Source organism: Rutidosis leptorrhynchoides, chromosome 9 (genome assembly GCF_046630445.1).
Source record: "Rutidosis leptorrhynchoides isolate AG116_Rl617_1_P2 chromosome 9, CSIRO_AGI_Rlap_v1, whole genome shotgun sequence".
In the NCBI taxonomy this organism is placed as follows: domain Eukaryota; kingdom Viridiplantae; phylum Streptophyta; class Magnoliopsida; order Asterales; family Asteraceae; genus Rutidosis; species Rutidosis leptorrhynchoides.
Window position 1 is genome coordinate 118,841,853 of NC_092341.1, and position 23,428 is coordinate 118,865,280.

The following is a 23,428-nucleotide window of genomic DNA, read 5'->3' on the forward strand; positions in this document are numbered from 1 at the left end:
TCTACGGATGATCACCCAAAAAAATACAAGAGCAAATATTGAATTAATTCAAAATTTACCATGTTTGTGATGGAATGCCTTTAGGGGTGGTAATTGAGACCCAATATCTTCCAATGCTTTGGCCATTGACCCATGCTTCACCTTTCCCCATTGAACCAAGATTTAGTGCAATCGGTTCGTTGCCATTTGGCATGTCAAATGTTGTCTGTGAAAGGCAGATCGACAACAGATAGTTTAAGAACATATAAATATCTCAATTCGATGCGATCATATGTAAGTTATGTCAGATTTTTCGATAGCAATGTGTGTTGCTATTAGGGGTGGAAATCTCAACCCGCCAAACTGATTATATTCTTGAGTCGGGTTTGGGTCATGATGATTCGAATTAACAAGTCGACCAACCTATCTAAAAAATCTTATGAAGGTTTTATTTTTAACAAGTCCAACCCAACAACCTGAAACCTAACCCTCGAAATTGACAGTTTCCACCAGTAACTAATCTGAAAACCCAAAATTAATCTGCCAACCAACGCCTTTACCTAAACACATAATATGGGTCGGGTCGGGTATGGGTTAAGAACTTTCAACGCGAACTAGACAACTTGTTTAGGTTGGGCTATCTCGATCCGACAACCCAAACCAGCCACCCGACCCAAAATGCCACCCCTATATCATTTAAGTAATATGTTGGTAGTATTTCTTGTAGGGACCACTCAAACTCATTATTTCAAGACCTTGTGAGAAAAAGGGTCTAAGGCTCACCTTGTACCATGTTAGAGTACTAGCATTTTGATACGGGCTCCATGAGACTTTACTTGACCCGGCGTCTGTGTAAACCAACAACTTCTCCCCGAGTAAGCCGACCTAAAATTGATCTGTTAATTAATTCCTAAAAAAATACAGAAAAGAATAACACAAAGTGAAGTTTATTCTGTTACTTACTTGATATCCCCACGAATAGCTCGTAAAATTCTGTTCTTGAATAAGTACCTGGCTTAATCCATATCGTCTACGCTCCATAAATGCTCCTGAATCCTATACAACTCATAGCATAATCATATCAGTAATGAATTTTATATCTAAAAGTTGAGATTAAATGAGGATGGGGAACTTAACGTACTGGCAATCCAACCATTACACTCAAGAAAGATATGTTGTTCATTCCGGATAAAAAAGTAATGGTGTTTTCGAGTGTAAAGTTTGGAGTTTTACGGTATCCGTGCCCAGAACCTAAACTCACAAAGATCATTGGTCAGTTATCATCATCTATCAGTTATAAGCTATCTATCAGTTATCTATCATTCATCTGTCAGGTATCAATTATCAGTTATTAGTTACCAGTTATCACCAGTTACCAGTCAGTAGCAGTTAAGTTACCAGTTATCATCAGCCGGTTAATGTGATTACAAGATAGATATGAACTCAATATATACACAAAGATTCATACCCACAAGAGCTCCGTTAACATATGCACGTAGAACATGTCCCAGTGACTTCACTTTAAGCGTACTATGAGCTTCCGGAGAGTCTTGTTGGACACTATATGTGCACAATGATCAACTTTTTTGTATATTTCTTCTAGTTTCACAAATGAAAATGTATTTTTCTAAACTTTAATTACCTCATTGTGTACCAAAGATAATCAGATGTGTCTTTCGTAGTATTAGAGTGTTCTAACAATGTATTTGACCTCAATGTTGTTTCATCAAATTGAGGGACACTTTCACTAAACGTCGCCCATTGTTGAAGTGAGTCAAACTTCATCACCGGCTGCATTGATCTTCTACTAACTTGTGTGCTTACCTGAAAAATAAAAAATTCTTAATCCTAGATTACACAACAGCTTATCTATAACAACCCTCACTTTTCGACTTCTAAATTTACTGAATTAACATTAGGGTTATCTACCTGACTATATGTATTAAGGGTTGTTATATACAATTAAATATTGACCGAATAGTAATTTTTAAGCAACAATGTACGCTTAAATAAATAACATATTATTAATTTATATAATTTGACATAATTTAACTAAGTATATAAACTTTGTACCACTTTTATTATTTAGTTAATGTATTATATATTTAACTATATAATAAATCCAATTATATATAAATGTAATAATATTTACAAACTTACTAAAACTATAGTTTAATAATTAAAATCATAATTATTATTAAAAATACAAAATACCGAATTATTTATTTTTTTATGCAAAATTTGTATTTATTATTTAAATAAAAATAAAAAAATATTGACAAATATTCTTGGAAAACCCCTAAATCAATTTGTTTATTTATATAAAAAAAATCCTTAAAATAAATGAATTTAAAAATAAATAAATAAATAAATAAAATACTTTTTAATTAAAAATTATAATGGAAAAACTACTTTTATTATTTTATTTTATGCATTATCCCATGACCTAACATTTAATACTTTTAAATTTTAAAATCCCATTAAAAATCAAAATATTTCTTTTTCTTTTAATTATTTTATTCTTTTTACCTAATTATTTCAAGTATAAATACCCCTCATTTCTCATTCAAACTCACACCAAAATTTCTCTCATTCTCTCTTTGAAGAATTACTACTAGTAAGTATTCTTTTCTTACTTTTTACTTTTTACTTTTTACTTTTTACTTTTTACTTCGGTTTATTATTTTATTTTTTACCAAAACATGTAAATAATGTTATAAATTATATGCAATTAAAAATAAAATAAATAACATGTTATAATTAGTAATATATATTACTAAAAATTATAAAAGTATTTTTATGAATTAATATATAGGAATTATAATTAAAATCGAATTAATGAATATATATGTATATACGCACCTAACGTGAAGGTTATAATTAAAGATAGCGTACAAAGACTACAAACATCACCGCTACTTGTGGCCTAGGGTGATCCTTGTTACCATTATGGGACGCTTGTGGATCTCGAATGCCAAGACTTAGATTCTGGTCAAGAGATCCTGGGCCACTCGGTAACAATAGATCATTCGAGTGACTTGCATGTTAGCAACGAAGTTTGGGCGAGATTGTACAACATCTTTGTTAAGAATTATAACCCGAACATTCTTAAACTAGAAGCTTACTATAAGTGGAAGCTTTCCATAAATAGTAAGTTTCCAAAAATAGAAACTTTTGAGAAATAGGAACTTTTCTCGAAAATCATAACTGTCAATATAGTTGCTATATTAATAAACATACTTTATGTCAGTTAGACATTAACTAATCAAACGTTATACCTCTAGGTTGATATCCAGATCACTTACTTGCTTTACTTTCCTTCTTGCGTGGAATACTTCAACTGCTATTTAAGGTGAATTCATAGCCCCTCTTTATTACTAGCAAACTTACTTACTTTACTTGGGGTGAGACACATGCTGTTTTTACTTTTTACAATTTAGACACAAGTACCAAACTGTTAAACTATGCTATACCCGGCTATGTCCGACTAAGTCCCTACAGTGATATTTTTAATTGCTGCTGCATGCTTAATTATTGGGGGTAGGCCTATCGGGAGTAACGTCCCCGATACATTTGACTAAGTCTTTGTATTACTTTATAATGAAATTAAACCAACAAGGACAGACACAACTTGTCATGGGGCAAACTTGAACGTTTAGTCTAAATATCACGCTTTGGCATAACTTTTTGATCCTGCGGGAGATCAACTTTACAAACTAAATCTTGTGGTCTAAAACAACGGTCAAACTTTTGTTAAACCTATGAACTTCACTCAACCTTTTGGTTGACACTTTAGCATGTTTTGTCTCAGGTGCTGTTTGATTCAAGCTTACTTATCTACTGCTTATGTGATGCTACTTGGACATAGGATCAAGAGATTATCGCATTTATTACTACTGCATTTAAACATTTACTTTACTCCTTTGTAACGACATTTCATTTTCCACTGCGTACTCCATAAAGTTTAACTTTCTCATTTAGTATTGTTCTCATTATTATAATATGTTGGTATATTTTGATATTAAGTCACATTTCGCCCAGGCCCTAACTGGGGGTGTGATAGATTGGTATCAGAGCTAGTTTAACTGCGTCCAAAGCAACGTCCGGTTAACGTTCCCAACATTCGGGTTCGGTTAACGGCAACGACTTTGGGTGAGTTAGTCGTAGAGGGGGTTCCCACAGTGTTACTTGTGACGAAGCATTGGCTCTTACTCCTTGCGATCCTTTTATGGTTGGCCAAATAACAGCGGTGACGCGGGCTGTAAAATCAGAGTCTGAGGTACGCTCAGTGGTCACCCTATTCGTAGGAACCGCACTGTTTGGGAATAAATCCCCAATCTGTTGTCACGGATTGGTATCAGAGCATAACCAGGCTGTTATAGAGAACCAGAATTGCATTTTTGTGTGTGTCTTATGTGTTAGCTAGGGTGCCTTAGCAATCTAGGAAACTATAACCTTTTCTGCCTTAGACTTAAAGCACTTAGGATTACCTTATAATCTTAACAACCTTGCTTTGATAATCTTGGCTTAAAATGTTAATCAAAGTCTCTTTCCTAATGTTAGGATGTCTAATTTTCATCAAACGAACAAAATGACTCTTTTCAAGCCGACCGAAGAAGATACTAAAGGGTCTTCCACTGAAAGACCATCCCAAAGTCCACCTTATGGCTTTGGTGGTCCGCGTTCACCAAACTATAGTCCAGATACTTTACCTAATTCTCCCGATCACTACCTAACCCCGAAAACTGAAGACAAGGGGAAACGTCCTGAGGAAACTGGTCCGTCAAGGAAAAGAGTCCGATCTCCTTCTTATGATAATGCTTCTAAGTATGAGGCCATGAGCCTGCGAAAATATACCGAGAGAAACGTGGAAGGTTTGCTTCGCCACATGGCGAGAATGGAGGTTCGTATGGATGAGAAGTGAAATGTCCCGTTCTTATTGATTAAAAACGTTCCATATTAATTGATTTCGTTGCGAGGTTTTGACCTCTATATGAGACGTTTTTCAAAGACTGCATTCATTTTTAAAACAAACCATAACCTTTATTTCATAAATAAAGGTTTAAAAAGCTTTACGTAGATTATCAAATAATGATAATCTAAAATATCCTGTTTACACACGACCATTACATAATGGTTTACAATACAAATATGTTACATCGAAATCAGTTTCTTGAATGCAGTTTTTACACAATATCATACAAACATGGACTCCAAATCTTGTCCTTATTTAAGTATGCGACAGCGGAAGCTCTTAATAATCACCTGAGAATAAACATGCTTAAAACGTCAACAAAAATGTTGGTGAGTTATAGGTTTAACCTATATATATCAAATCGTAACAATAGACCACAAGATTTCATATTTCAATACACATCCCATACATAGAGATAAAAATCATTCATATGGTGAACACCTGGTAACCGACAATAACAAGATGCATATATAAGAATATCCCCATCATTCCGGGACACCCTTCGGATATGATATAAATTTCGAAGTACTAAAGCATCCGGTACTTTGGATGGGGTTTGTTAGGCCCAATAGATCTATCTTTAGGATTCGCGTCAATTAGGGTGTCTGTTCCCTAATTCTTAGATTACCAGACTTAATAAAAAGGGGCATATTCGATTTCGATAATTCAACCATAGAATGTAGTTTCACGTACTTGTGTCTATTTTGTAAATCATTTATAAAACCTGCATGTATTCTCATCCCAAAAATATTAGATTTTAAAAGTGGGACTATAACTCACTTTCACAGATTTTTACTTCGTCGGGAAGTAAGACTTGGCCACTGGTTGATTCACGAACCTATAACAATATATACATATATATCAAAGTATGTTCAAAATATATTTACAACACTTTTAATATATTTTGATGTTTTAAGTTTATTAAGTCAGCTGTCCTCGTTAGTAACCTACAACTAGTTGTCCACAGTTAGATGTACAGAAATAAATCGATAAATATTATCTTGAATCAATCCACGACCCAGTGTATACGTATCTCAGTATTGATCACAACTCAAACTATATATATTTTGGAATCAACCTCAACCCTGTATAGCTAACTCCAACATTCACATATAGAGTGTCTATGGTTGTTCCGAAATATATATAGATGTGTCGACATGATAGGTCGAAACATTGTATACATGTCTATGGTATCTCAAGATTACATAATATACAATACAAGTTGATTAAGTTATGGTTGGAATAGATTTGTTACCAATTTTCACGTAGCTAAAATGAGAAAAATTATCCAATCTTGTTTTACCCATAACTTCTTCATTTTAAATCCGTTTTGAGTGAATCAAATTGCTATGGTTTCATATTGAACTATATTTTATGAATCTAAACAGAAAAGTATAGTTTTATAGTCGGAAAGATAAGTTACAAGTCGTTTTTGTAAAGGTAGTCATTTCAGTCGAAAGAACGACGTCTAGATGACCATTTTAGAAAACATACTTCCACTTTGAGTTTAATCATAATTTTTGGATATAGTTTCATGTTCATAATAAAAATCATTTTCTCAGAATAACAACTTTAAAATCAAAGTTTATCATAGTTTTTAATTAACTAACCCAAAACAGCCCGCGGTGTTACTACGACGGCGTAAATCCGGTTTTACGGTGTTTTTCGTGTTTCCAGGTTTTAAATCATTAAGTTAGCATATCATATAGATATAGAACATGTGTTTAGTTGATTTTAAAAGTCAAGTTAGAAGGATTAACTTTTGTTTGCGAACAAGTTTAGAATTAACTAAACTATGTTCTAGTGATTACAAGTTTAAACCTTCGAATAAGATAGCTTTATATGTATGAATCGAATGATGTTATGAACATCATTACTACCTGAAGTTCCTTGGATGAACCTACTGGAAAAGAGAAAAATGGATCTAGCTTCAATGGATCCTTGGATGGCTCAAAGTTCTTGAAGCAAAATCATGACACGAAAACAAGTTCAAGTAAGATCATCACTTGAAATAAGATTGTTATAGTTATAGAAATTGAACCAAAGTTTGAATATGATTATTACCTTGTATTAGAATGATAACCTACTGTAAGAAACAAAGATTTCTTGAGGTTGGATGATCACCTTACAAGATTGGAAGTGAGCTAGCAAACTTGAAAGTATTCTTGATTTTATGAAACTAGAACTTTTGGAATTTATGAAGAACACTTAGAACTTGAAGATAGAACTTGAGAGAGTTCAATTAGATGAAGAAAATTGAAGAATGAAAGTGTTTGTAGGTGTTTTTGGTCGTTGGTGTATGGATTAGATATAAAGGATATGTAATTTTGTTTTCATGTAAATAAGTCATGAATGATTACTCATATTTTTGTAATCTTATGAGATATTTCATGCTAGTTGCCAAATGATGGTTCCCACATGTGTTAGGTGACTCACATGGGCTGCTAAGAGCTGATCATTGGAGTGTATATACCAATAGTACATACATCTAAAAGCTGTGTATTGTACGAGTACGAATACGGGTGCATACGAGTAGAATTGTTGATGAAACTGAACGAGAATGTAATTGTAAGCATTTTTGTTAAGTAGAAGTATTTTGATAAGTGTATTGAAGTCTTTCAAAAGTGTATAAATACATATTAAAACACTACATGTATATACATTTTAACTGAGTCGTTAAGTCATCGTTAGTCGTTACATGTAAGTGTTGTTTTGAAACCTTTAGGTTAACGATCTTGTTAAATGTTGTTAACCCAATGTTTATAATATCAAAAGAGATTTTAAATTATTATATTATCATGATATTATGATGTACGAATATCTCTTAATATGATATATATACATTAAATGTCGTTACAACGATAAACGTTACATATATGTCTCGTTTCAAAATCATTAAGTTAGTAGTCTTGTTTTTACATATGTAGTTCATTGTTAATATAATTAATGATATGTTTACTTATCATAATATCATGTTAACTATATATATAACCATATATATGTCATCATATAGTTTTTTTTTACAAGTTTTAACGTTCGTGAATCACCGGTCAACTTGGGTGGTCAATTGTCTATATGAAACATATTTCAATTAATCAAGTCTTAACAAGTTTGATTGCTTAACATGTTGGAAACATTTAATCATGTAAATATCAATCTCAATTAATATATATAAACATGGAAAAGTTCGGGTCACTACAGTACCTACCCGTTAAATAAATTTCGTCCCGAAATTTTAAGCTGTTGAAGGTGTTGACGAATCTTCTGGAAATAGATGCGGGTATTTCTTCTTCATCTGATCTTCACGCTCCCAGGTGAACTCGGGTCCTCTACGAGCATTCCATCGAACCTTAACAATTGGTATCTTGTTTTGCTTAAGTCTTTTAACCTCACGATCCATTATTTCGACGGGTTCTTCGATGAATTGAAGTTTTTCGTTGATTTGGATTTCATCTAACGGAATAGTGAGATCTTCTTTAGCAAAACATTTCTTTAAATTCGAGACGTGGAAAGTGTTATGTACAGCCGCGAGTTGTTGAGGTAACTCTAGTCGGTAAGCTACTGGTCCGACACGATCAATAATCTTGAATGGTCCAATATACCTTGGATTTAATTTCCCTCGTTTACCAAATCGAACAACGCCTTTCCAAGGTGCAACTTTAAGCATGACCATCTCTCAAATTTCAAATTCTATATCTTTTCTTTTAATGTCAGCGTAGCTCTTTTGTCGACTTTGGGCGGTTTTCAACCGTTGTTGAATTTGGATGATCTTCTCGGTAGTTTCTTGTATAATCTCCGGACCCGTAATCTGTCTATCCCCCACCTCACTCCAACAAATCGGAGACCTGCACTTTCTACCATAAAGTGCTTCAAACGGCGCCATCTCAATGCTTGAATGGTAGCTGTTGTTGTAGGAAAATTCTGCTAACGGTAGATGTCGATCCCAACTGTTTCCGAAATCAATAACACATGCTCGTAGCATGTCTTCAAGCGTTTGTATCGTCCTTTCGCTCTGCCCATCAGTTTGTGGATGATAGGCAGTACTCATGTCTAGACGAGTTCCTAATGCTTGCTGTAATGTCTGCCAGAATCTTGAAATAAATCTGCCATCCCTATCAGAGATAATAGAGATTGGTATTCCATGTCTGGAGACGACTTCCTTCAAATACAGTCGTGCTAACTTCTCCATCTTGTCATCTTCTCTTATTGGTAGGAAGTGTGCTGATTTGGTGAGACGATCAACTATTACCCAAATAGTATCAAAACCACTTGCAGTCCTTGGCAATTTAGTGATGAAATCCATGGTAATGTTTTCCCATTTCCATTCTGGGATTTCGGGTTGTTGAAGTAGACCTGATGGTTTCTGATGCTCAGCTTTGACCTTAGAACACGTCAAACATTCTCCTACGTATTTAGCAACATCGGCTTTCATACCCGGCCACCAAAAATGTTTCTTGAGATCCTTGTACATCTTCCCCGTTCCAGGATGTATTGAGTATCTGGTTTTATGAGCTTCTCTAAGTACCATTTCTCTCATATCTCCAAATTTTGGTACCCAAATCCTTTCAGCCCTATACCGGGTTCCGTCTTCCCGAATATTAAGATGCTTCTCCGATCCTTTGGGTATTTCATCCTTTAAATTTCCCTCTTTTAAAACTCCTTGTTGCGCCTCCTTTATTTGAGTAGTAATGTTATTATGAATCATTATATTCATAGATTTTACTCGAATGGGTTCTCTGTCCTTCCTGCTCAAGGCATCGGCTACCACATTTGCCTTCCCCGGGTGGTAACGAATCTCAAAGTCGTAATCATTCAATAATTCAATCCACCTACGCTGCCTCATATTCAGTTGTTTCTGATTAAATATGTGTTGAAGACTTTTGTGGTCGGTATATATAATACTTTTGACCCCATATAAGTAGTGCCTCCAAGTCTTTAATGCAAAAACAACCGCGCCTAATTCCAAATCATGCGTCGTATAATTTTGTTCGTGAATCTTCAATTGTCTAGACGCATAAGCAATCACCTTCGTTCGTTGCATTAATACACAACCGAGACCTTGCTTTGATGCATCACAATAAATCACAAAATCATCATTCCCTTCAGGCAATGACAATATAGGTGCCGTAGTTAGCTTTTTCTTCAATAACTGAAACGCTTTCTCTTGTTCATCATTCCATTCAAATTTCTTCCCTTTATGCGTTAATGCAGTCAAGGGTTTTGCTATTCTGGAAAAGTCTTGGATGAACCTTCTGTAGTAACCAGCTAGTCCTAAAAACTGGCGTATGTGTTTCGGAGTTTTCGGGGTTTCCCACTTTTCAACAGTTTCTATCTTTGTCGGATCCACCTTAATACCTTCTTTGTTCACTATGTGACCGAGGAATTGAACTTCTTCCAACCAAAATGCACACTTTGAAAACTTAGCGTACAATTCTTCCTTCCTCAATACTTCTAACACCTTTCTCAAATGTTCACCGTGTTCTTGGTCATTCTTTGAGTAAATAAGTATGTCATCAATGAAAACAATGACAAACTTGTCAAGGTATGGTCCACACACTCGGTTCATAAGGTCCATGAACACAGCTGGTGCATTAGTTAAACCAAACGGCATGACCATAAACTCGTAATGACCGTAACGTGTTCTGAAAGCAGTCTTTGGAATATCATCTTCTTTCACCCGCATTTGATGATACCCGGAACGTAAGTCAATCTTTGAATAAACAGACGAGCCTTGTAGTTGATCAAATAAGTCGTCGATTCTCGGTAGTGGGTAGCGGTTCTTGATGGTAAGTTTGTTCAACTCTCGGTAGTCGATACACAACCTGAATGTACCATCTTTCTTCTTGACAAACAAAACAGGAGCTCCCCACGGTGATGTGCTTGGTCGAATGAAACCACGCTCTAAAAGTTCTTGTAATTGGCTTTGCAGTTCTTTCATCTCGCTGGGTGCGAGTCTGTAAGGAGCACGAGCTATTGGTGCAGCTCCTGGTACAAGATCTATTTGAAATTCAACGGATCGATGTGGGGGTAATCCCGGTAATTCTTTCGGAAATACATCGGGAAATTCTTTTGCAATGGGAACATCATTGATGCTCTTTTCTTCAGTTTGTACTTTCTCGACGTGTGCTAGAACAGCATAGCAACCTTTTCTTATTAGTTTTTGTGCCTTCAAATTACTAATAAGATGTAGCTTCGTGTTGCCCTTTTCTCCGTACACCATTAAGGGTTTTCCTTTTTCTCGTATAATGCGAATTGCATTTTTGTAACAAACGATCTCCGCTTTCACTTCTTTCAACCAGTCCATACCGATTATCACATCAAAACTCCCTAACTCTACTGGTATCAAATCAATCTTAAATGTTTCGCTAACCAGTTTAATTTCTCGATTCCGACATATATTATCTGCTGAAATTAATTTACCATTTGCTAATTCGAGTAAAAATTTACTATCCAAAGGCGTCAATGGACAACTTAATTTAGCACAAAAATCTCTACTCATATAGCTTCTATCCGCACCCGAATCAAATAAAACGTAAGCAGATTTATTGTCAATAAGAAACGTACCCGTAACAAGCTCCGGGTCTTCCTGTGCCTCTACCGCATTAATATTGAAAACTCTTCCACGGCCTTGTCCATTCGTGTTCTCCTGGTTCGGGCAATTTCTAATAATGTGGCCTGGTTTTCCACATTTATAACAAACTACATTGGCATAACTTGCTCCGACACTACTTGCTCCGCCATTACTCGTTCCGACATCATTTGTTCCTTTCGCTCTATTAACCCCTGGTCCGTAGACCTCACACTTCGCCGCGCTATGACCATTTCTTTTACACTTGTTGCAAAATTTGGTGCAGAACCCCGAGTGATTCTTTTCACACCTTTGGCATAGTTGCTTCTGATTGTTGTTGTTGTTGCGGTTATTATTGTTGTTGGGATGATTGTTGTAGTTGCTGTTGTTGTTGTTGTTGTTGTTGTTGTTGTTGTTGTTGTTGTTGTTGTTGTTGTTGTTGTTGTTGGGCCGTTTGTTGTAGTTGCGATTGATGTTGCGATTGTTGGGATAATTGTTGCGATTATTGTTGTAATTGCTGTTGTTGTTGTATTGGTGATTCTTATCACCGTTTTCCTCCCACTTTCTTTTGACTTGCTTCACATTGGCCTCTTCAGCAGTCTGTTCTTTAATTCTTTCTTCAATCTGGTTCACTAGTTTGTGAGCCATTCTACATGCCTGTTGTATGGAGGCGGGCTCGTGTGAACTTATATCTTCTTGGATTCTTTCCGGTAATCCTTTCACAAACGCGTCGATCTTCTCTTCCTCATCTTCGAATGCTCCCGGACACAATAGGCACAATTCTGTGAATCGTCTTTCGTACGTGGTAATATCAAATCCTTGGGTTCGTAACCCTCTAAGTTCTGTCTTGAGCTTATTGACCTCGGTTCTGGGACGGTACTTCTCGTTCATCAAGTGCTTGAATGCTGACCACGGTAGTGCGTACGCATCATCTTGTCCCACTTGCTCTAGATAGGTATTCCACCATGTTAACGCAGAACCTGTGAAGGTATGCGTAGCGTACTTCACTTTGTCCTCTTCAGTACACTTACTTATGGCAAACACCGATTCAACCTTCTCGGTCCACCGTTTCAATCCGATCGGTCCTTCGGTTCCATCAAATTCCAAAGGTTTGCAGGCAGTGAATTCTTTGTAGGTGCATCCTACACGATTTCCTGTACTGCTAGATCCAAGGTTATTGTTGGTATGTAGCGCAGCCTGTACTGCGGCTATGTTTGAAGCTAGAAAAGTACGGAATTCCTCTTCATTCATATTCACGGTGTGTCGAGTAGTCGGTGCCATTTCCTTCAAAATAGTTAAATGGAACAAGTTAATCATACAGAATATTAAGAGTAGTTAATAGTATTTCGTAGCATAATATGAACTCATTTATAAAAGCTTTTTCTTCATATTAGCGTTTTATAAGTTTAAATTCGGGTAGTACCTACCCGTTAAGTTCATACTTAGTAGCTAATATACAATTCAACTACTACAATTCTATATGAAAAACTGATTATAATAATATTTCGCGTTCAACTTTTATACAATATTTTACAAACTTACAATACCGCTTATTTTACATAAAGCATGAAATATAGCACACAATAACTTTGATACAAGATAGTTGTGAAGACAATTCTAGCTAGTACACAAGTCGTTCAGCAAAGGCAATAAAGACACGTAATTCATACGTCCAGAAACAAGTCATGCATTCTGGTTTTACTAGGACTACTTCCCATCCTTGGTCTTGTGCAACATAACCGTTATGGCCGTTGATAAGACAGCGTGTTGTAACGTCATCAAAGGGACGAGGGTTACGTAATGTCCAACAGTCCCGTAATAATCTAAAAACCTCATTTCTTACCCCAATTACCGACTCCGTCACTTGTGGAAACGTTTTGTTTAATAGTTGTAGCCCGATGTTCTTGTTCTCACTTTGGTGAGAAGCGAACATTACTAATCCGTAAGCATAACATGCTTCTTTATGTTGCATGTTAGCCGCTTTTTCTAAATCACGAAGTCCAATATTCGGATATATTGAGTCAAAATAATTTCTTAACCCGTTGCGTAAAATAGCATTTGGGTTCCCCGCAATATATGCGTCAAAGTAAACACATCGTAACTTATGGGTTTCCCAATGTGATATCCCCCATCTTTCAAACGAAAGTCTCTTATAAACCAAGACATTCTTGGAACGTTCTTCGAATGTCTTACAAACTGATCTCGCCTTAAATAGTTGTGCCGAAGAATTCTGGCCGACTCTAGACAAGATTTCATCAATCATGTCTCCGGGTAGGTCTCTTAAAATATTGGGTTGTCTATCCATTTTGTGTTTTTAAACTGTAAAATAGACAAGAGTTAGATTCATAAAAAAAAATACTTATTAATACAAGCAATTTTTACATATATCATAAAGCATAAGAACACTATATTACATATATTACACCACACGAATACAACTATCTTATTCCGACTCGCTCGTTTCTTCTTCTTCGGTTTTGGTTCGTTTTGCCAAGTTTCTAGGGATATATGATGTTCCCCTAATACGAGCCGTCGTTGTCCACATTAGTTTAGAAAAACCTGGTGGTTTAGAGGTTCCCGGGTCATTGTTACAACTTAAGGACTTTGGGGGTTGACGATACATATAAAGTTCATCGGGGTTGGAATTAGATTTCTCTATTTTTATGCCCTTTCCCTTATTATTTTCTTTTGCCTTTTTAAATTCAGTTGGGGTAATTTCTATAACATCATCGGAATTGTCGTCGGAATCCGATTCATCGGAGAATTGGTAATCCTCCCAATATTTTGCTTCCTTGGCGGAAACACCATTGACCATAATTAACTTTGGTCGGTTGGTTGAGGATTTTCTTTTACTTAACCGTTTTATTATTTCCCCCACCGGTTCTATTTCTTCATCCGGTTCCGATTCTTCTTCCGGTTCCGATTCTTCTTCCGGTTCCGACTCTTCTTCCGGTTCCTCTTCGGGAACTTGTGAATCAGTCCACAAATCATTCCAATTTACATTTGACTCTTCATTATTATTAGGTGAGTCAATGGGACTTGTTCTAGAGGTAGACATCTATCACATAATATCAAACACGTTAAGAGATTAATATATCACATAATATTCATATGTTAAAAATATATAGTTTCCAACAAAAATGTTAAGCAATCATTTTTAAAGAAAACACGGTCGAAGTCCAGACTCACTAATGCATCCTAACAAACTCGATAAGACACACTAATGCAAATTTTCTGGTTCTCTAAGACCAACGCTCGGATACCAACTGAAATGTCCCGTTCTTATTGATTAAAAACGTTCCATATTAATTGATTTCGTTGCGAGGTTTTGACCTCTATATGAGACGTTTTTCAAAGACTGCATTCATTTTTAAAACAAACCATAACCTTTATTTCATAAATAAAGGTTTAAAAAGCTTTACGTAGATTATCAAATAATGATAATCTAAAATATCCTGTTTACACACGACCATTACATAATGGTTTACAATACAAATATGTTACATCGAAATCAGTTTCTTGAATGCAGTTTTTACACAATATCATACAAACATGGACTCCAAATCTTGTCCTTATTTAAGTATGCGACAGCGGAAGCTCTTAATAATCACCTGAGAATAAACATGCTTAAAACGTCAACAAAAATGTTGGTGAGTTATAGGTTTAACCTATATATATCAAATCGTAACAATAGACCACAAGATTTCATATTTCAATACACATCCCATACATAGAGATAAAAATCATTCATATGGTGAACACCTGGTAACCGACAATAACAAGATGCATATATAAGAATATCCCCATCATTCCGGGACACCCTTCGGATATGATATAAATTTCGAAGTACTAAAGCATCCGGTACTTTGGATGGGGTTTGTTAGGCCCAATAGATCTATCTTTAGGATTCGCGTCAATTAGGGTGTCTGTTCCCTAATTCTTAGATTACCAGACTTAATAAAAAGGGGCATATTCGATTTCGATAATTCAACCATAGAATGTAGTTTCACGTACTTGTGTCTATTTTGTAAATCATTTATAAAACCTGCATGTATTCTCATCCCAAAAATATTAGATTTTAAAAGTGGGACTATAACTCACTTTCACAGATTTTTACTTCGTCGGGAAGTAAGACTTGGCCACTGGTTGATTCACGAACCTATAACAATATATACATATATATCAAAGTATGTTCAAAATATATTTACAACACTTTTAATATATTTTGATGTTTTAAGTTTATTAAGTCAGCTGTCCTCGTTAGTAACCTACAACTAGTTGTCCACAGTTAGATGTACAGAAATAAATCGATAAATATTATCTTGAATCAATCCACGACCCAGTGTATACGTATCTCAGTATTGATCACAACTCAAACTATATATATTTTGGAATCAACCTCAACCCTGTATAGCTAACTCCAACATTCACATATAGAGTGTCTATGGTTGTTCCGAAATATATATAGATGTGTCGACATGATAGGTCGAAACATTGTATACATGTCTATGGTATCTCAAGATTACATAATATACAATACAAGTTGATTAAGTTATGGTTGGAATAGATTTGTTACCAATTTTCACGTAGCTAAAATGAGAAAAATTATCCAATCTTGTTTTACCCATAACTTCTTCATTTTAAATCCGTTTTGAGTGAATCAAATTGCTATGGTTTCATATTGAACTATATTTTATGAATCTAAACAGAAAAGTATAGTTTTATAGTCGGAAAGATAAGTTACAAGTCGTTTTTGTAAAGGTAGTCATTTCAGTCGAAAGAACGACGTCTAGATGACCATTTTAGAAAACATACTTCCACTTTGAGTTTAATCATAATTTTTGGATATAGTTTCATGTTCATAATAAAAATCATTTTCTCAGAATAACAACTTTAAAATCAAAGTTTATCATAGTTTTTAATTAACTAACCCAAAACAGCCCGCGGTGTTACTACGACGGCGTAAATCCGGTTTTACGGTGTTTTTCGTGTTTCCAGGTTTTAAATCATTAAGTTAGCATATCATATAGATATAGAACATGTGTTTAGTTGATTTTAAAAGTCAAGTTAGAAGGATTAACTTTTGTTTGCGAACAAGTTTAGAATTAACTAAACTATGTTCTAGTGATTACAAGTTTAAACCTTCGAATAAGATAGCTTTATATGTATGAATCGAATGATGTTATGAACATCATTACTACCTGAAGTTCCTTGGATGAACCTACTGGAAAAGAGAAAAATGGATCTAGCTTCAATGGATCCTTGGATGGCTCAAAGTTCTTGAAGCAAAATCATGACACGAAAACAAGTTCAAGTAAGATCATCACTTGAAATAAGATTGTTATAGTTATAGAAATTGAACCAAAGTTTGAATATGATTATTACCTTGTATTAGAATGATAACCTACTGTAAGAAACAAAGATTTCTTGAGGTTGGATGATCACCTTACAAGATTGGAAGTGAGCTAGCAAACTTGAAAGTATTCTTGATTTTATGAAACTAGAACTTTTGGAATTTATGAAGAACACTTAGAACTTGAAGATAGAACTTGAGAGAGTTCAATTAGATGAAGAAAATTGAAGAATGAAAGTGTTTGTAGGTGTTTTTGGTCGTTGGTGTATGGATTAGATATAAAGGATATGTAATTTTGTTTTCATGTAAATAAGTCATGAATGATTACTCATATTTTTGTAATCTTATGAGATATTTCATGCTAGTTGCCAAATGATGGTTCCCACATGTGTTAGGTGACTCACATGGGCTGCTAAGAGCTGATCATTGGAGTGTATATACCAATAGTACATACATCTAAAAGCTGTGTATTGTACGAGTACGAATACGGGTGCATACGAGTAGAATTGTTGATGAAACTGAACGAGAATGTAATTGTAAGCATTTTTGTTAAGTAGAAGTATTTTGATAAGTGTATTGAAGTCTTTCAAAAGTGTATAAATACATATTAAAACACTACATGTATATACATTTTAACTGAGTCGTTAAGTCATCGTTAGTCGTTACATGTAAGTGTTGTTTTGAAACCTTTAGGTTAACGATCTTGTTAAATGTTGTTAACCCAATGTTTATAATATCAAAAGAGATTTTAAATTATTATATTATCATGATATTATGATGTACGAATATCTCTTAATATGATATATATACATTAAATGTCGTTACAACGATAAACGTTACATATATGTCTCGTTTCAAAATCATTAAGTTAGTAGTCTTGTTTTTACATATGTAGTTCATTGTTAATATAATTAATGATATGTTTACTTATCATAATATCATGTTAACTATATATATAACCATATATATGTCATCATATAGTTTTTTTTTACAAGTTTTAACGTTCGTGAATCACCGGTCAACTTGGGTGGTCAATTGTCTATATGAAACATATTTCAATTAATCAAGTCTTAACAAGTTTGATTGCTTAACATGTTGGAAACATTTAATCATGTAAATATCAATCTCAATTAATATATATAAACATGGAAAAGTTCGGGTCACTACAAGAAGGATCATGAAATTAAGAAACTCTTGGAGGTAAACGCGGAGTTAAAGAAAGAGATAAAGTTGGTGAAGTATGAGGAAGAACGTAACACCCGTTGGGGAAAGCAATCACTTGCTCATCTCAAGGAGAATGTTGATTTCTGGTTGGATATGGAAAGAAATCGAGTCAATAAGCAGCTTACTCTAAAGGGGTACGATAACAACGCAGTCAACAGCCGCGTTACCAACCTCTATGATAACCTTGAGTATCTTTATGAGAAGCAAAAGGCGAGGAACGAGAAAGTTGATGAGTTTATGAAGAAGGTAGAGGAATACATGTTGATCCTGCTAAAATCACTACTATTCAGAACTGGGAGATACCAAAGACTGCGAAGCATATTCGCCAATTTTTGGGACTTGCCGGTTACTATCGGAGATTTATAAAGGATTTTTCACTTCTTACTAAACCTCTTACGAAGCTAACACAAAAAGGGAAGAAATTTGAGTGGTCCAAAGAACAGGAATCTGCTTTCAAGATTCTGAAGGAGAAGTTGACCACAGCCCCGATTCTATCTTTACCCGAAGGTACTGACGATTTTGTTTTTTACTGCGATGCCTCAAAGCAAGGCTTTGGTTGTGTTTTAATGTAACGTGAAAAGGTTATTGCCTACGCATCTAGACAGTTGAAGAAACACGAGGAGAACTATACCACACACGACTTTGAGTTAGGTGGCGTGGTATTTGCATTAAAGATATGGAGACATTATCTATATGGTACCCAGCTTACGGTGTACACTGACCATAAAAGTCTTCGACACATCTTTGATCAAAAACAGCTGAATATGAGGAAAAGTCGATGGCTCGAGTTATTGAACGATTATGACTGTAAGATGGAATATCATCCTGGCAAGGCAAATGTAGTTGCCAATGCCCTTAGTCGAAAAGACGATGTTAAATGTGTTCGTGCCTTAAACCTAAAAATCAAATCAAATCTTATATCACGAATTTGCGAAGCTCAACTGGGAGCTATTAAACCAACACTTATCGAAGGTAAAGGACCTATCGGTTTCGAGAACCAACTCCAAGTGAAAGCTAATGGTACACGGTACTTTGGCAACAGAATTTGGGTTCCTCGCTTCGGTAATCTCTGTGAACTAGTCTTGGATGAAGCGCATAAGACTAGGTATTCTATTCATCTAGGTTCCAGTAAGATGTACCACGATGTGAAGGAATTCTACTGGTGGCCTAACATAAAAACCGACATTGCTACTTATGTTAGTAAGTGTCTCACTTGTTTGAAAGTCAAGGGTGAACATCAAAAGCCTTCTGGTCTGTTGACACAACCCGATATTCCGCAGTGGAAGTGAAAATGTATCGCTATGGACTTTATTACTAAATTTTCCAAGACTTCTAGTGGAAATGATACTATATGGGTCATAGTAGATCGTCTTACTAAATCTGCTCATTTCTTACCGATCAAGGAGACCGACAAGATGGAGAGATTGTTACAACCGTATATCAAATAAATTGTCTCTCGTCATGGTGTTCCTATATCAATCATATCCGATCGCGACAGTAGATTCACTTCCAGATTCTGGAAATCCTTACAAACTGCTCTTGGAACTCAACTCGACATGAGTACTGCTTGTCATCCGCAAACCGATGGTCAAGGTGAACGAACCATTCAAACATTGGAAGATATGCTTCGCGCTTGTGTTATCGACTTCGGCAAAGGCTGGGATAGACATCTGCCTTTGGTTGAATTTTCTTATAACAACAGTTATCACTCTAGCATTAAAGATGCACCTTTTGAAGCTCTATATGGACGGAAGTGTAGATCCCCTCTGTGTTGGGATGAACTTGAGGACAGACATTTAACTGGTCCTGAAATTATTCACGAAACTACCAAAAAGATCGTTCAAATCAAGCAACGTTTAGAAACTGCCCGTAGCCGACAGAAGAGTTATGCCGATAAGAAACAAAAGGACATCGAATACCAAGTTGGAGATAAAGTCATGTTGAAAGTATCCCCTTGGAAAGGTGTTGTCCGTTTCGGTAAACGAAGTAAACTCAGTCCACGATATGTTGGACCTTTCACAATCACTGAAAGAATTGGTCCCGTGGCATATCGATTAGAACTACAAACCGAACTCAGTCAAGTACATGATTTGTTTCATGTCTCAAATCTTAAACGGTGTATTGCTGATGACACTCTCGTTATTCCTTTGGATGACATTCACATTGATGATAAAATGCACTTCATAGAGGAACCCGTAGAAGTCATGGACCAATCTGCTAAACGCTTAAAACAAAGCACCATACCTATTGTTAAGATCCATTGAAATTCACGACGTGGCCCCGAGTATAACTGGGAACGTGAAGACCAAATGAAACAGAAATATCCCCATCTCTTCTCAACCGCTGATGCATCCGAGAAGTCTACCTAAAACTTCGGGACGAAGTTTTTATTAACGAGGAGGTACTATAACAACCCTCACTTTTCAAATTCTAAATTTACTGAATTAACCCTAGGGTTATCTACCTGACTATATGTATTAAGGGTTGTTATATACAATTAAATATTGACCGAATAGTAATTTTTAGTCAACAATGTACGCTTAAATAAATAATATATTATTAATTTATATAATTTGACATAATTTAACTAAGTATATAAACTTTGTATCACTTTTATTATTTAGTTACTGTATTATATATTTAACTATATAATAAATCCAATTATATGTAAATGTAATAATATTTACAAACTTACTAAAACTATAGTTTAATAATTAAAATCATAATTATTATTAAAAATACAAAATACCGAATTATTTATTATTTTTATGCAAAATTTGTATTTATTAATTAAATAAAAATAAAAAAAATATTTACAAATATTCTTGGAAAAGCACTAAATCAATTTGTTTATTTATATAAAAAAAATCCTTAAAATAAATGAATTTAAAAAAAAAAATAAATAAAATACTTTTTAATTAAAAATTATAATGGAAAAACTACTTTTATTATTTTATTTTGTGCATTATCCCATGACCTAACATTTAATACTTTTGAATTTTAAAATCCCATTAAAAATTAAAATATTTCTTTTTCTTTTAATTATTTTATTCTTTTTACCTAATTATTTCAAGTATAAATACCCCTCATTTCTCATTCAAACTCACACCAAAATTTTTCTCATTCTCTCTTTGAAGAATTACTACTAGTAAGTATTCTTTTCTTACTTTTTACCTTTTACTTTTTACTTTTTACTTTTTACTTCGGTTTATTATTTTATTTTTTACCAAAACATGTAAATAATGTTATAAATTATATGCAATTAAAAATAAAATAAATAACATGTTATAATTAGTAATATATATTACTAAAAATTATAAAAGTATTTTTATGAATTAATATATAGGAATTATAATTAAAATCGAATTAATGAATATATATGTATATACGCACCTAACGTGAAGGTTATAATTAAAGATAGCGTACAAAGACTACAAACATCACCGCTACTTGTGGCCTAGGGTGATCCTTGATACCATTATGGGACGCTTGTGGATCTCGAATGCCAAGACTTAGATTCTGGTCAAGAGATCCTGGGCCACTCGGTAACAATAGATCATTCAAGTGACTTGCATGTTAGCAACGAAGTTTGGGCGAGATTGTACAACATCTTTGTTAAGAATTATAACCCGAACATTCTTAAACTAGAAGCTTACTATAAGTGAAAGCTTTCCATAAATAGTAAGTTTCCAAAAATAGAAACTTTTGAAAAATAGGAACTTTTCTCGAAAACTGTCACTGTCAATATAGTTGCTATATTAATAAACATACTTTATGTCAGTTAGACATTAACTAATCAAACGTTATACCTCTAGGTTGATATCCAGATCACTTACTTGCTTTACTTTCCTTCTTGCGTGGAATACTTCAATTGCTATTTAAGGTGAATTCATAGCCCCTCTTTATTGCTAGCAAACTTACTTACTTTACTTGGGGTGAGACACATGCTGTTTTTACTTTTTACAATTTAGACACAAGTACCAAAATGTTAAACTATCCTATACCCGGCTATGTCCGACTAAGTCCCTACAGTGATATTTTTAATTGCTGCTGCATGCTTAATTATTGGGGGTAGGCCTATCGGGAGTAACGTCCCCGATACATTTGACTAAGTCTTTGTATTACTTTATAATGAAATTAAACCGACAAGGACAGACGCAACTTGTCATGGGGCAAACTTGAACGTTTAGTCTAAATATCACGCTTTGGCATAACTTTTTGATCCTGCGGGAGATCAACTTTACAAACTAAATCCTGTGGTCTAAAACAACGGTCAAACTTTTGTTAAACCTATGAACTTCACTCAACCTTTTGGTTGACACTTTAGAATAGACGACTTCTGATAGGAATTTGTGGAGGAGTAGAATTAGAATAGACGACTAGGCTTTACATTTTGTTTATTTTTTTTATATATTTATATTATATTTCCTGCCTACTTGCTTGTGTGCCTTATCGTATTGGCTGTACCTGTTTTACGGTTATATTATATATCTATACTTATTGTAGCATTTTCAGAGGATTTATTGCACTATATGGTTACATGTTTGTATTACATTATATAGCAATTAATTTATACATACTTACATATCACATGCTTTTATGCTATCATTGTATGCTTATTTGTCTATGTTTACATTGTATACCATCTATTTTATACTGCATAGTATACCTACATGCTTCTTACCAACATGTTTTCGTATACTTATTGTACTTACATGACTGGTTATACTTGCATATTTGACACGCACATATTTTAATTATATGTTATATTACATTATTTTGTTACATGCTTTATTTACCTATACATATCGTATTGATATATACTTTATTCATGGTAAAGTTTCTTTTTTATCTACTTTACTTGTATACTTTTACTGCACATATTGGAATTCATGGTTCTTTATAGTCGGAGGTCCCTAGGAAGCAGCCTCTCTGCTCTACAGAATAGGGAGGGACGACTTCCTCTACCTGGGGACCGATAGGTATCCGTGGGTGGAGGAATGACTTCCCTTTTACTTTAGGGTAGAGGAAAGGACTGTCTACATCTAACCTCCCCCATACTCCACTCTAGTGGAATTGGGTATTGTTGTTGTTGTTGTTGTTGTTGTTGTTGTTGTTGTTGTTGTTGTTTAGCATGTTTTGTCTCAGGTGCTGTTTGATTCAAGCTTACTTATCTACTGCTTATGTGATGCTACTTGGACATAGGATCAAGAGATTATCGCATTTATTACTACTGCATTTAAACATTTACTTTACTCCTTTGTAACGACATTTCATTTTCCGCTGCGTACTCCATAAAGTTTAACTTTCTCATTTAGTATTGTTCTCG

The 23,428-nt window shown here is 34.6% G+C and overlaps 1 protein-coding gene across 1 annotated transcript in view; it reads right to left on the reverse strand.

Annotated features, from left to right (window-relative positions):
• Positions 1 to 23,428, reverse strand: part of LOC139869412 (beta-galactosidase 16) — a 39,714-nt gene that overhangs the window by 1,125 nt on the left and 15,161 nt on the right. The window contains exons 11-16 of the mRNA XM_071857731.1: positions 1,622 to 1,803; positions 1,448 to 1,539; positions 1,121 to 1,230; positions 943 to 1,035; positions 763 to 864; positions 60 to 205 (exon numbers count right to left, since the gene is read on the reverse strand). Of these exons, the coding sequence (XP_071713832.1) occupies positions 60 to 205; positions 763 to 864; positions 943 to 1,035; positions 1,121 to 1,230; positions 1,448 to 1,539; positions 1,622 to 1,803 (725 nt within the window). The remainder of the gene's footprint in view (positions 1 to 59; positions 206 to 762; positions 865 to 942; positions 1,036 to 1,120; positions 1,231 to 1,447; positions 1,540 to 1,621; positions 1,804 to 23,428) is intronic.